The sequence below is a fragment of the Labrus bergylta genome, chromosome 3, assembly GCF_963930695.1.
Source record: "Labrus bergylta chromosome 3, fLabBer1.1, whole genome shotgun sequence".
Taxonomy (NCBI): Eukaryota; Metazoa; Chordata; class Actinopteri; order Labriformes; family Labridae; genus Labrus; species Labrus bergylta.
Window position 1 is genome coordinate 35,641,664 of NC_089197.1, and position 14,564 is coordinate 35,656,227.

The 14,564-nt window shown below is 40.2% G+C and overlaps 1 protein-coding gene across 3 annotated transcripts in view; it reads right to left on the reverse strand.

The window, feature by feature from the left end:
• Nucleotides 1-13,022, reverse strand: part of crtc3 (CREB regulated transcription coactivator 3) — a 40,093-nt gene extending 27,071 nt beyond the window's left edge. Inside the window, exons 1-5 of one of the 3 annotated variants that reach the window (XM_065953221.1) lie at nucleotides 12,756-13,022; nucleotides 11,933-12,130; nucleotides 11,155-11,265; nucleotides 3,224-3,354; nucleotides 2,582-2,641 (exon numbers count right to left, since the gene is read on the reverse strand). In XM_065953221.1, the coding sequence (XP_065809293.1) occupies nucleotides 2,582-2,641; nucleotides 3,224-3,354; nucleotides 11,155-11,265; nucleotides 11,933-12,064 (434 nt within the window). In that variant the 5' untranslated portion in view covers nucleotides 12,065-12,130; nucleotides 12,756-13,022. Of the gene's footprint in view, nucleotides 1-2,581; nucleotides 2,642-3,223; nucleotides 3,355-11,154; nucleotides 11,266-11,932; nucleotides 12,135-12,755 lie in introns of all 3 variants that reach the window. The other 2 variants (XM_065953220.1, XM_065953222.1) reach the window with 2 other exon arrangements.
• Nucleotides 13,023-14,564: the final 1,542 nt, after the last annotated feature.

Here is a 14,564-nt window from a genome sequence, read left to right on the forward strand (position 1 = left end):
ATTAGCTTTAGATTGTTTCCGAAAGAATGAGATAGTGGATACAAGTGACTGAAAAGAGTTTTCTACAAAGGGTGTGTGGACTCAGCCTTAAGACTGGTTCACACTTAACTAACTACAAAGAACAAGCTGTTCAATCCATACTGATAGCAGCCTAATCCCAACTGGATTGTGCAAACTGCATACCAGCAGGCAGTGGCTGTTTGCTATTAGTCCCTCAGACTTCTTATAATTTTTCTGCTGAAGGCGTTCGTAATTACCTCTACTTGAGAAAATGTGTAGACATATGGAGACTGTGCGTGCCCTCTTGAATTGTCATTTGTTTTCAATCATCACTTCCGTTTCACTTCCCGTGCTGTCTGAGAGCCAATCAGAGTAATATCTCTCCCAGAAAGGTTGACGATGATTCTACATGTTGAATCCACAAAAAGCCTCGGGCAAGCCTTGAGCAGTTCCAACACTGCTCTTCAGAACCAGACCAGAACCACTGACTCTCTCTGACAGCCCTGATGAGTCCCAACTGTCGCCTAGTGTATACCTAGTGTTTCCAGAAAGGATGAGGGGCTCAGACATCTGGAGGGAGGCCGGAGTAGGGGGCCACTGCTCCTTCGCATCGAAAGTAGCAAATTTAGGTGGTTCAGGGATCTGATCCGGATGCCTCCTGGTTGTGTGCCTTTGGGAATTTTCAACTGGATCCCGACTGGAAGGAGCCCCGGGGGTAGACCCAGAACACACAGGAGGAATTCATATATCACATCAGGACTGGGAACGCCTCTGGATCCACCAGGAGGAGGTGGAAAACATTGCTGGGAAGACAGACATCTGGGGCAACTTGCTTAGCCTAAAACGATTTCCAAGATCATCAAGATAATAGAACATATTTTCTCCCAGAAGGGTTTAAGTGTACAGCAAGACCACAACATATGACTGCAGGACCCCTTCTGTATTTGAAGGACATTTCTGAGTGCATAGCATTCAGTTTTACCAGAGTGTAACATGTTATAGACCTATATAAAAATCTTAGCTGACTACATACTGACCCCTTCTGAGCCCCAGATGTGCAGAAACTACATTTAATGAACTTTTTTTTTTAAATGCAATCATGTAAAAATATATTTGTGATCTTATCTGCCATCAGGGACAGGTCATTATCGTACCAGCTCAATAAATTCATATTGTGCATCCCTTATAATATTGTAACAAGCTTTGGTTTACAGTGTGCAGTGTCTGGTTTGTATCACCGTGTGGTGTGATTTCAGGTTGAGAAAGAAAAAAAATTGAGTCTTTTTAAGGGAGAGCAGTGATAAGACCACCTGGATGGAGGATAACATCTCTGTAGAGCCATCAGAGTAGATTGTTCTTCTTTTCTACAGAGATCTACTGAGAGCTTTATCTCAGACTTCCTCCCCAGAGAGGCTGGCTCATGAAAAACAGACCAAAGATGGCTGAACAGAGGAGGAAGAGAGCGTGGGACTCTGACCCTGAAACCGACCGACTCTAAAGATACAACAGAGTCTGAGGAAAGTCCCCCCTAAGAGACCCTCTCCATGAACACCATGCAGTCAGATCCTTACTTTACTTACTAATTCATAGTCTTTATACTATGCTGAAAGGAATCCACAGAGGACAGATGTACTCACACATACACACACTCATCTCATAAACTAAAGTTTGTTCCTGTAGAAATAAAAAATCTAAACCAGAGAAGATATGTTGTCTGTCTCTCGCTGATTGGGCGTATAAAGGCTGTGAGAACTGATCTGTCCCCTGAATTCAGACATGCCAGTCGGTCCCTGAGCACCAAAACACTCTCTGGATTGAACTACAAGAGACTGAAAACTACAAACAGGCAGCAGAAAAAGAATGAATGTTCTTACAGCTCAGCAGTGTAGTGAGCTTCAAGAAATAAGAAACATGTGTCTGAGCTGAATCTATAACATAGAATCAGATGTCACAGAGCTGTTCACCACTCTTAAATAAATAAATATCAATTCATAAACACTGAACACAAAAACATTTCAACAAAAGTCATGATGGTCTCTGAGTCGGCTCACAGAACAAACATGTTTCTGTCTGAAACAGTTTTCAGGTTTAACCATGCAAGTGTGAAACATTTGATGCTGCTGTTGATAATTGTTGATGTTTGCAGGTTTTTGAACCAAACGTCAGATTTTTTGGAAGATTTTGATCAAAGACGATAGGTGAAGATGTACTTCTGAGACATAAATGTGATGTGTGGTGTTCACCATGTTTCTCTTACACAAACAAGGGGCGTGGTCGAATTCACCTGAACAATGTGTTACTGACTGCTAAGAGTCTGCACCTGCTCAGATGAGCCGATGTTTAACTCTGACTGGCGTTCATTAAAACTCAACATTAAACTGCTGCATGACCTTTAAAGACAACCCTCACAGGAACTTCACTGCACCCTGACAAATGGTGTGTGCTTTATATACACCATTTTACACACGTTGTGTTTTTTTTCTGATCCACAGGTAACAGGTGGACAATAAGAGCATGTAAAGAGGATTCAGAAATGGGTTGACAGTACAGCAGTCAGTGCTTGAACAGGTATGTAACTCACCTTCTCCAGTTGTTGTCCAGAGGAGGGGACAGGTACACCGCTCCATATGGAGAGCTCTCCATGTAGGGTTAGTTAAGGTAAATATTTTCACTGTTACTAAATCATCAAGATTATATGTAGAAGTAAAACTTAGTGGTCCTTCTGTCTGTGTGATATCATCTGAGAAGTTCACTCTGACCTTATACCCATATATACTTTATCCTTATCTTTCCTCCTTTTGAGTTTTCTAATAGTCACTGTTGTTTTAGTGTTTATGCGTCAATGTATATTTTCGAGGTCAACGTGTGCTACATTAATTACAGCTTAAACTTTACTGTTGATGCACTTAGAAGCCATGTTGGATTTTACAAATGAAGGTTCCCAAAAATGTAATTTTGAACTACTCAATAATCCTTCTGCAGTTGACACTGAAAGAGCACCTGAAACAACTCATCTGTAAACTTCCAAAGAAGCTAGTAATGGCATACTCAAGGCAAAGCATGGTCTGTAAATGCTGCAAAATCTCCACACTCCATCCCTGGAGAGTGTGTTTAATACACAGAGCATCAACTCACCACACATACAAAGCTGTGAAACACAAAAACGACATCATGTTCCATCCTCTCCCACATCTCTTTAAGTCAGCTGATCAAAGTTAAGGATATCTGGCGGCCATGCTTGTCGATTGGTCGGCGGTGGGGGGAGTTGATGCGGTTTCGGTCCCGGTGGACTCTCTCGACCAGCCCGTGGTGACGTGTGCCTCTGACTGAGTCCAGTCCTGAAGGAAATTCACCCTGAGGATCAGAAACCGTACTGTTTTAAAGTGATGTCTGGCAGAGCTAGGACATGTTGGTAAAACAGTTTTCTCCTTTTATGAACCACTAAAGGAGAAGAACGTTAAAGCACAGCCTCCTTATCCTGCTCAGCTCAAAGTGTTTCTGGACTCTGGGACCAAGACTTTTGCTTCAATACGGGAGGCTGCACCTCTGTTAAAAGAGATAGGGATCAATGTTGCAGAGGATGAAACGGAGAGACAACAGAAGGTGATGATGCAGGGCAGCTAGACCACAGTGAAAGGACGGAGGGAGAAGAGGGGGTCGCCTTGTATGACAGAGGAGGACATGCATGCCTTTTTCAAGTGAACTCATTTATTCATTATAGTTTTACAAGGTAAGGGGTCAAAGCATGAACGGTAATAAGTAATTGCGTGCGCAGTTAAGGTTATAAAACAAACAGTCAAACAACCAGAATATCTGCCGGACTTGAAATGGAAAAATAATAGTGAGCTGGTTAATGATGCAAAACTAATTTGAAGCTGACAGAAAAGTTGGCAACAAAGAGCAGAATTTAGACTCAATTTGAGTAAAAAGCAACTTACGAAACACCTAGGAAGTTGCAGGTGCACATAGTGCTATTCACCAGAGAGAATTTGCCACATCTCTCTGAGTCTGGGACTTTGGGGAGTCATGTTATTTTGTTATATTGTAGTTCTAAAGGAGATGCTTATTGTTCTTTTTGCTGTGCTATGTTTTGCACAGTTGTTGTTTTTTCACAGAGGTACAGAGTTGAAAGGTTTAAAATTAAACAAGATGAATAAGCTAAATATAATTTCATATAATGTCCATGGTGCAAACCATCCCATTAAAAGAAAAAAAAGATACTGAGTCAACTAAAGAAAATGTTCTATAGCTCTTCTACAAGAAACACTATAGCGGCTTTCCTGAAGATGAAGCCGCTGAGAGGCTGAGGTTGGGCCTAATATCTTTATCCGACGCGCTTTCAAAAGAATACTGTGATACGTAAAAATAAGTTTGAATACGTTTTTTTATTAACGAAAAAAGATAATCAACTTAACTTATGATAACGTGCATTAACTCATAATCACAGTGAGCCATAGACAATAGTGGTCAACAAATACGGCAACCCAACTCACCCCCTCTCTTCCACTGAGAACAAAAGGTGAACAGGTGAGTTAAATCAATAAATCTCCGCCCATACCCATGTGACCCGACATCCCCCTACTCAATATAATCCTAATAAATGATATAATAATCAATAACCCAAAACACCAATATATAACAGACTACCTTAACCTTAAATAAATACTACAAAGACAATTATATCAATCCATGGCTACAACAAACACACTTAACCGAGGTTGAACATAAAAAACTGAAAAGGGAATGGGTAAACCATGTATTTTATGCCTCATACGGCAAGAAAAGGGGTGTAGCAATATTAATAAATAAATCAGTACCATTCTCTTTAGAAAAAAGAAATAAAAGATAAATATAGTATGTATTTATATTAGTAAATATATATGCCCCACAAGAGGAGAACGAAACATTCTTTAAACACTTAGCCAATGTTATTACTAGTGATGCAAAGGGGATGAAAATAATGGGAGGGGATTTAATACAGTACAGAATGGGAAGTTAGACAGACTACCATCAGAAAAGGGATCGATCACACAAAAATCCAGAGTATTAAATAACACTAAAAGAGTTAGGCCTTATTCATCCATGGAGAAACATTAATCCCAGGAGCAAGGATTTTACTTTTTACTCCAATCCACATGACAGCTATTCAAGGATAGACTCTTTCTGTGTATCCAAAGAACATGCACACAAAATCCTAAACTGTAGCATTGAGAGCATAACCATAAGTGATCATGCCCCCATTACAATAACTGTGGATTTGGGTAACGAACCTTCTTTTAAATACTGGAGATTTAACGTGTCACTTCTATCTGATGAGCAGGTGTCGAAGGAGCTAGAACAACATCTAAAAGAATACTTGGGGATAAATGACAATGGCCAAGTATCGCCTTCAATTTTATGGGAGGGGGGGAAAGCGGCGATGAGAGGGAAAATAATAGAACTAACATCTAGACTAAAAAAAGCAAGACTGGAAAAGCAAATAAGGTTAGAGAGTAAAATAAGAGAACTAGAGTTGAACCACAAGAGAACATCAGACAACTCTATACTACTTGACCTAAAAAAGACTAGAAATTACCTTGAAGATTTACTGACATATGAAGGTGAAGGGGCCCTACGTTTCACTAGCCAAAGATATTATGAGATGGGTAATAGAGCAAGTCGCCTGCTTGCATTCCAACTTCGAAAATCCCAATCAAATAGAACAATTTCAAAAATAATTCACCCCAACTCCAAACAACTTGTGGTCAAACCGCCTGATATAGCGGAAGCATTCTCAGAATACTACAAAAATCTATACCATGATTCAGACTCTGATAACATAGAAGGCAAAACAAAGATATTCCTTAAAAAACTACAACTACCAACTTTGTCAAATGAAGAAGCCACTGACATGACAAGGCCAATTTCATGTCAAGAAATATTGGACACTATAAAAAAAAAATAATAATAAAATCCCCTGGCACGGACGGGTTCCCGGGGGAATTTTATAAATGTAATACACCAGTATTATTTAAAGTCTTTAATTTTGCTCTAGCATCAGGTAACCCACCAACAACGTGGTCAGAAGCCATCATTTCGGTCTTACATAAGGAGAGGAAGGACCCAACTAATGAATGCACAAGGGAAACGTTGAAAATATGGTCGATAGTACGAAAGAAATTAGGACTGTCAAACTCCACTTGCAGAGCGACTAAAATAGCATTAAATCCAGATTTTGTACCCTCAACTATGGATACAGGATACAACAAGTGGGCAAACTAAGGATTGGTTTATATAGCAAAAGTGTTTAAAGGACAAAACAGTCTTTTGAACAACTTAGAAAGGAGTTTAGTCTACCTGCACAAGATTTTTATAAATTTCTACAATTAAGGAGTTATCTTCAAAACCATAAGGAATGGGATAACATTTGCAGAGCACCCTCTGAAATACAGCAAGTATTTATGTCATTTACAGAAAAAGATACTAAGAAAGGTGTTATTTCAACAATGTATAAAGCATTACAACATGAATCTGAAGAAAACAACATGAGGGTTAAAGAAAAATGGGAACTAGAAACAAACATTATAATAAGAGATGAACAATGGGAGGAATCATTCAAAGAGGGACATAAATTAACAAACAGTCCAATGTGGAGGGAGTTTGACTGGAAAGTCAAAATGCAATACTTTAACATCCCATCCATCACCTCAAAATACAGCAGTACTTCTGAGTTGTGCTGGAGGGGATGTGGACTAGTGGGGGATTTTACACACACTTTTTGGGACTGCCCCAAAGTTGTAGACTTTTGGAAAAATGTACAAAAAGAAGTAAATCAGATTCTGGGCATCAATCTAATCTTGGATCCTTCACTCTTTATTTTAGGTATAGCTCCTGATACCAACATGGACAGAGACTTGATTTCCTTGCTTAGAATTTTGCGATTGATAGCAAAGAAAACAATAAGAGCATCCTGGCTGAAACCACAGCCTCCCAACATAATTCAGTGGAGACAAAGATTAAAAAATGTTTTCATCACAGCCAGATTACAGCTGAAAACAACAACAGCAAATTACCAATATGTTTGCAGAAATTGTTAGTCAATCAAGGAAAAAGGATTAAAAAACGATGTGAAGGCTGCCATATGTGTGGTTATATGCAGGGCCGGCCCGTGGGATAGGCAGTATAGGCAAATGCTAGGGGCGCCAGCCTCCATAGGGGGCGCCAGCCTCCATAGGGGGCGCCAGCCTCCATAGGGGGCGCCAGCCTCCATAGGGGGCGCCAGCCTCCATAGGGGGCGCCAGCCTCCATAGGGGGCGCCAGCCTCCATAGGGGGCGCCGCTGGCGCCTCAAATGAATGAGGCAGAAAAGTTGAAGATAAAAATAAGAAATAGGAGGGAAAAATGTGTTTAAATATCACTAAATATTATTTATTTAATATGATTTTCATGGTTTTAATTAGCAATGTTATGAAAGAAGCCATGAAACCACAACTAGGCTACATCACATATTTAAAAAGGCTCTATTTTCTTGTCTCCTGCTTGACCCAGCACATCACAACACAGCTGCTCGTTACCTGCTTGTTGTGGAGGAGGAGGGCAGGTGACTTATTAGAAGTGAGTGGCAATGAGTGTACCGATTAATATCACCTTTATAAATGACGTGACGTAAAAAACAACAACAAAGCCCTTGGGAACCCAGGGACGAAAAAGAAGAGGAGGATAAATAATATGAAACAGACACAGAGGTAAAGTGCTGCATGGATCACTTATTTATCTGCTGTAGTTAAGCTAGCTTGTTATGGATGGACGTCAGTGTTTACTAATTCCTGATCAGTAGCTTGAGTTAACATCTGTTAGTTCCACTGTACTTTCATTAGATAAAGATTATTCTTTTTAAGAAAATAATCAGTGTAAGAAATACACTTCTTATTTTCTTCTTATGTTGTTGGACACAAAACCTACTTATATATTTTTTGACATCTTTGTGAACTTAGTTAGCTTTCACCTTAGTCGATTTAAATGTTTATTTTCCTCCTCCTGTTGTTAATAGTTTTAAGCCCTTTCCTTTAGAGCATTTTATGTCTAAGAGCCTCACTGAATAGATAGTTGTGCATGCTGTAGGTCTGGCTGTAAGGAAAACATTTGGGCTCACCTAAAAAACTATGCTGTATGAGGTTTCTGTTTCTGCTCTGAAAAGAAAATAATATTTTGTTTTCACACTATATTATAAAATGCAGATTGTTTCACAAATGCTCCTCTTCTCTCTCCAGATGCAATCATAAAACATTTAAATCCATCCCCTGCCATACCCCGGCCGTCTGGGACCACTTCTGCTCCCTGCACTGTATGGTATTGTTTGTTCTGTTACACTAGTTATTTGCATTTATTCATAAGAAATATTAGTGTTATTACCATAATATTCAAGTTTTTTTAGAAGTATTTTTTGTTTTAAATAAAGAAATTATGCTAAATATAAAGATGTATGCCAGTTTTCTTTAAGTGTATGAATATTGTGATTAATGGTCAAACTGGCTGCAATTTAAGGGGCAACCGCTGAAATCTTGCCTAGGGCACCAAAATGGTTAGGGAAGGCTCTGGTTATATGCATGTATGTAAGTTTATGTCTATCTAATGTAGGTATGAAGGAAAGGGTGTGTGTAGTTGTTTGGTAAAATGACATGTTAGGATTTCATGAGAAAATGGACAAGTGTAACTGAAAAGCATCTCCTGAAGTTGTATGTTTTATCTGTGTACTAAATAAAAAATAAGTTAAAAAAGTTTACAGTCTAAAATGATGACTGGGTTTGTAAAGTTTACAGTCTAAGATGATGACTGGGTTTGTAAAGTTTACAGTCTAAAATGATGACTGGGTTTGTAAAGTTTACAGCCATATTCTAACTGGGTAAGCAAAGTGTACAGTCATATTTGTAAAGTTTACAGTCATGTTTGTAAAGTTTACAGTCATATGATGACTGGGTTAGTAAAGTTTACAGTCATGTTTATAAGGTTTACAGTCATATGATGACTGGGTTAGCGAAGTTTACAGTCATGTTTGTAAAGTTTACAATCATATGATGACTGGGTTAGTTAAGTTTACAGTCATGTTTGTAAAGTTTACAGTCTAAGATGATGACTACGTTTGTAAAGTTTACAGTCATGTTTGTAAAGTTTACAGTCTAAGATGATGACTGGGTTTGTAAGGTTTGCAGTCTTATGAGGACTTTCCTTCCTACACTTATGAAGTGTAGGAGGGAAAGGAAACACCAGATGTTACGTCAAAGACCGCTGCATAAGGAAGCGGGAGCCGTAATGTAGCTGTTTGTGCTGCTGTGTGACGTTATGTAAATTATACTTGGAAACATCGTCTGTAAACATATTGTCTTTCTCAGGTCGTTTTCACCTGTCCTTATTAACTACAGACAACACAGAGTTTTCACCGTTGGATTCCCCACTAGCCTGTTGTGGTGTTCCTCAAAGGGTCTGTTTTGGGCCCTCTGTTGTTTTTGTTGTACCTGCTCTCTCTGGGGCATCTTATAAGAACTTTTAAAGATGTGTCCTATCATTGTTATGCAGATGACATTCAGTTGTACGCACAGTCCGAAATTAACTTTTTGACTCAGCGGCCAAGGTGGCAGGTATATGAAAAAATTCACCGGCCAAAATAACAAATTTTGTTTTTGTGTCCTATACACATCTGTTACAGTACATTTAATTGAGAAGGCATTATGTTTTGTTTAATCAATAACAAATTTAAGTCATAGATTCAATCATGTCATCAGATAAGGAAATTGTAAAAAAATATATTTGCTGGCCTTTATTTTTTTCTTAGGGCACGGTCACACTGGCCATCCGTACCGTGCCCAAGCACGTTTCAACGCTAAAGCCCAGTTCGTTTGACCAGTGTGACCGCTCCGTATCGTGCTCAGGCACGGTACACTTCCTTGGCTTTAGCACACTTCAGAGAGGTGTGCTTCGGCATGGTACACTTCATGCACGAGCACAAGCACGCGGGTGCACAACGCTGACAGCCTTCATTAAGGAGAAATCCAGAGTTTCCTGGCTGTATCTGACTAAAATGACACAATATAAGCCACATAGTAGCTGTCATGCTCTGTGTTGTTCTCTGATGTGCGGGCGTCCGCGCGGACTCTGCGCGTCTATTTGATTTTTTAAATTTATTTATTGCTGTGTCTGATTAAAATGGCTTAAAATAAGCTGCAAAGTCAGTAAAGTAGCTGTCATGCTCTCTGTGTTTTTCTCTGATGTGCAGACGCGGAATCGACTGCGCGTCTCTTTTTCTCTCTCTCTCTCTCTCTCTCTCTCGTCCGCTTGTTTGTAAACTGAGCACGCTTCATAATAACATAAAGCGTGCATGTATTGTATTACGACGTTATGTACAAGAGGTAATCATGCTTAGGCACGGTAAGTCCATGCCAGCGGCCAGCGGGGGAATGGCGCTGCGGGGGGGCAACCGTGCTTGGGTACAGCACGGTACGGATGGCCAGTGTGACCGCGCCCTTAATGTATTATCTGTAGGCAGAAGTAAACGGCGTGTGTGCGTGCGTTTTCGCTGCAATGTATGTTGGTGTGTCTCAGTGTGCCCCGTGATGTTCACTGACAGTCATGACAGCAGAGAGAGGAGCAGGGAAAAGTAGCTGCAGCTAGGCTACATCAAATGTGCTTAATACTCAAAATTGTTTTTCATGACTTTTTGATAAAACATTTACCCGCCCTGTGGCAGATAGCCCTCTGAAAAGTACTCGCCAAACGGAAAATCTACCTATCTTTAGACCAGCATGTGAACAGTTTGGTCTGCACATCCTTATGTCATCTAAGGAATATAGCGAAACTCAGACCTGTTGTGTCCAGAGCCGAGCTGGAGATGATTGTTCATGCTTTTGTTTCATCAAGGCTTGTGTTTAAATCAGCTGTTACCCTGACGACGCCTCGCCTGACTGTCACCGCAGCTTTAAATCAGTCACTTAAATCAGTCTGTAAATCAGACACTTGGAAAACACACTAAAGAGCATATAAAACCAGAAAAAGCATAATATGAGACCTTTAAAGAATACCATAATCATTCATTATATACACTTTATTAAAGGACACCTTAATCATTCATTATATGAATGATATATGTTGCTTTAAATCAGCTGTTACCCTGAAGATGCCTCACCTGAAAGTCACTGCTGCTGTTGCTGATCTGGTTCACATTGGGCAGAGAGCCTCCATAGTACGGCGCCCTCGACTGAGTAAGACGAAGCTGTTGGATCTTCTGGAACTGAACCTGTCAGACAGAAAGCAGGACAAAATAACACAGGAAGTTCTGGACCTGTAGGGGTTAACCCTTACCCTCCTGAAGTATAGTTACTCTCTATAGAGACAGTATATAATGAATATATGACGTATAGTTAGGGCTTAATAAAGTGTATATAATGAATGATTAAGGTGTTCTTTAATAAAGTGTATATAATGAATGATTAAGGTGTTCTTTCATAAAGTGTATATAATGAATGATTAAGGTGTTCTTTAATAAAGTGTATATAATGAATGATTAAGGTGTTCTTTAATAAAGTGTATAATGAATGATTAAGGTGTTCTTTAATAAAGTGTATATAATGAATGATTAAGGTGTTCTTTAATAAAGTGTATATAATGAATGATTAAGGTGTTCTTTAATAAAGTGTATATAATGAATGATTAAGGTGTTATTTAATAAAGTGTCTATAATGAATGATTAAGGTGTTCTTTAATAAAGTGTATATAATGAATGATTAAGGTGTTCTTTAATAAAGTGTATATAATGAATGATTAAGGTATTCTTTAATAAAGTGTATATCATGAATGATTAAGGTATTCTTTAATAAAGCATATATAATGAATTTTTAAGGTATTCTTTAATAAAGTGTATATCATGAATGATTAAGGTATTTTTGAATAAAGTGTATATTTACCCTGGACACAGTGAGGTCAGTCATCAGCTGCTCAAAGGCCCGGGTTTCCTCCGCCTGTTTCTGGTTGTGCAGCGCGATCTTCTCGCTGAACTTGCGGGGGTTGGAGCCTCCTGTTCCCGGGGAGCCGGCCATGTTGGAGCCGCTGATTGTTCAAGTAGTGAATAAAAGTGATGGAGGAGCTGGAGAGTGTGTGTCAGACTGTCTGTGAAAACACACACACACACACACACACACACACACACACACACACACACACACACACACACACACACACACACACACACACACAGTAAGCAGAGCTTCGGGCTAATGAGGCTATGCTAACGGTAAAGCTGCGGTAATAAAAGTGTTGTTATTGTGAATAAAACTCGGAATAAATAAAAGAGTGCATTTAAAAAGTTCTCTCTGATAGTTTTGATGAAAGCTGAGCTGATTGTGTGGAGTTAACTCTTAAATATAACTTAATATTGACACATTTACTGGAAACCACTTGTTTGAATGTTAACATGATGCTAGCTGTCATGCTAACAGAGCATTAGAGGGTAACAGCTGCAGCTAGCTAAGTTAGCTTAGCTGCTGTCAGTGACACTCAGAGCACTTTGACAGCCGGGGTGTATTTAATACAGAGTTTATAAAGACGTAAAAACGAGTTCATAAAAAGTTCCAACGACTTTATGAAAAGTTTGTTAAGACTTTATAAAGATGCTAATAAAAAAATACGTTTTTTAGGGTCATATTCAGACGTTAGCCCTTTTAGCTGAATGCTAACGTTAGCACAGCTCTCAGGTGTTTCTCCTCTGAACTGTCCTCAATATAAACTCACGAGCTTGCTCCGTAAAGCGCAGGTATCCTCAATTGAGGCGAGATTAAATCCGCAGGTTTTCATCAAAATTAATCCACGAAGATGAACGAAGAAAGCCGACAGCAGCTCGTCCACCGAGAGGGAGCAGCGTCCGTCCGCAGGTCCGGATCCGCAGCTTTCACTGCCGAGGCAGGAGAGAATGACTCCCTCTGTCCACCAGGCGCCGCCACAACGGCTCGTTCCCACAGGCCTGATTTACTAAAGGTTTGCGTGTCTTAAAACGTGTGCAAACTTGATACCACCCATAAAAAAAAGAAGTGTTATCTGATCTACTAACAGCGCGCAGTGAGGACTGAATCTTTCATATGAGCAAAACAACACGCATTGACCATTTAGTATGTTTGACTTAATGAATATTCAATATGGGGCGTTTCTGCCCTAGGGTACAAAATACTGGGAGGAGAAAATGCAAACAAGTTAAGTTAGTACACGCATTGTGATTTACCAAGTGGACAAAAAGACTGAGATGATTGTGACGGTGTCTGAGTTTAACACCTTTGAAAAGAACGTGCTAACCCAGGAGACCAGTGTTACACACAACAGACTGCTGTTATTGAAGTTAGGAGGAGACATAAGCGCAACAAAAGAAGACATACAGATCACTTTATTCCCCACACATGTTAATATGTTTGGAATGACAGCAGGAAACACCATGATTAAACTATATTGTTGCCTATTTAAACAAAACTGAACATTCACAGCCTCTGCATTCTATAGAATTTCAACATTGACATTTATGTCTTCCTATTTCCCTCTTTTCACCAACATTATATTTTAAACTGGGATTTCCTTTTTCTCGGGTTGCGCCTCTCTCCCCCAGCTCGCCCCCTCTGGTGCGCTCCTCTCCATAATGCGCTCGTCTCCTCCCTCTAAAGCTGCTGCTACTCTGTAGGACGCTTTGATTGGGGGACCTCACCACTGTTTGTACCCCCGTCTTCGATACCTCTCTCCATAGCATTTCTGTCTGACAGCGCTGGCCAGCTGTCTGTTGCTCAACCCGAGTGTCACACCTGAGCGCCACAGAGGACACAGCTCACAGCTCACACCTCATGCACAATGTATGACAATTTATCTTCAAAAGATGGAGGGCAGAAAAGAGAGGCCCTGTTTAATAACGAGGTTTTCTTATAATCCAAATGTTTTTTTTACATATTCAGTTTTATCTGCTATAACTCGAAATAAGTTTGCCTCTTCAACTGATACCTATTTTGCGCTTGCAGTCATCCTGCTTTCCGTCCAAACTCGAACCCGCAACTCACACATACTCCGAGCGCGCCGCGGTCCGTCAGCGCCACGGTTTCGTTCTATCGGACGGCTCGCGCCCATTCACACTGGATCCGTTTCTGGGACGTCAGCGCAGCGGAGCGCACCCATGACACATCACAGGAGAACTACAAGATCCCGCGGGAATAAAGAGAAAAACATTAAAACAACATGTTGCTTTGTCTTTCTGAAGATGCATTGTTGTTAATTCGGTTCCTGTTTTGACGTAATGTTGATAAAGTGATGAAAAATACGATCACGAGTCCGTATATTGTTTTATTTTGAAGTTGACCGGATGCTCTGTGCGTTTCCTTGTCTGACTTCCTGTCCGGGCTGTCATATTCTGTCTAGCTTGACGCGAACTAGCAGCGCGCTCCGGTGAAAATAGACTCTCTGCGTATTTGAAACGGAGCAGAGCGCCGGAGATGGACCGCAGCGCGCGCTGTGTGAACACAATGATTGACTAGAGTGGAATCTAAGTACAACGTAGTGCGCGGCGCTGACGGA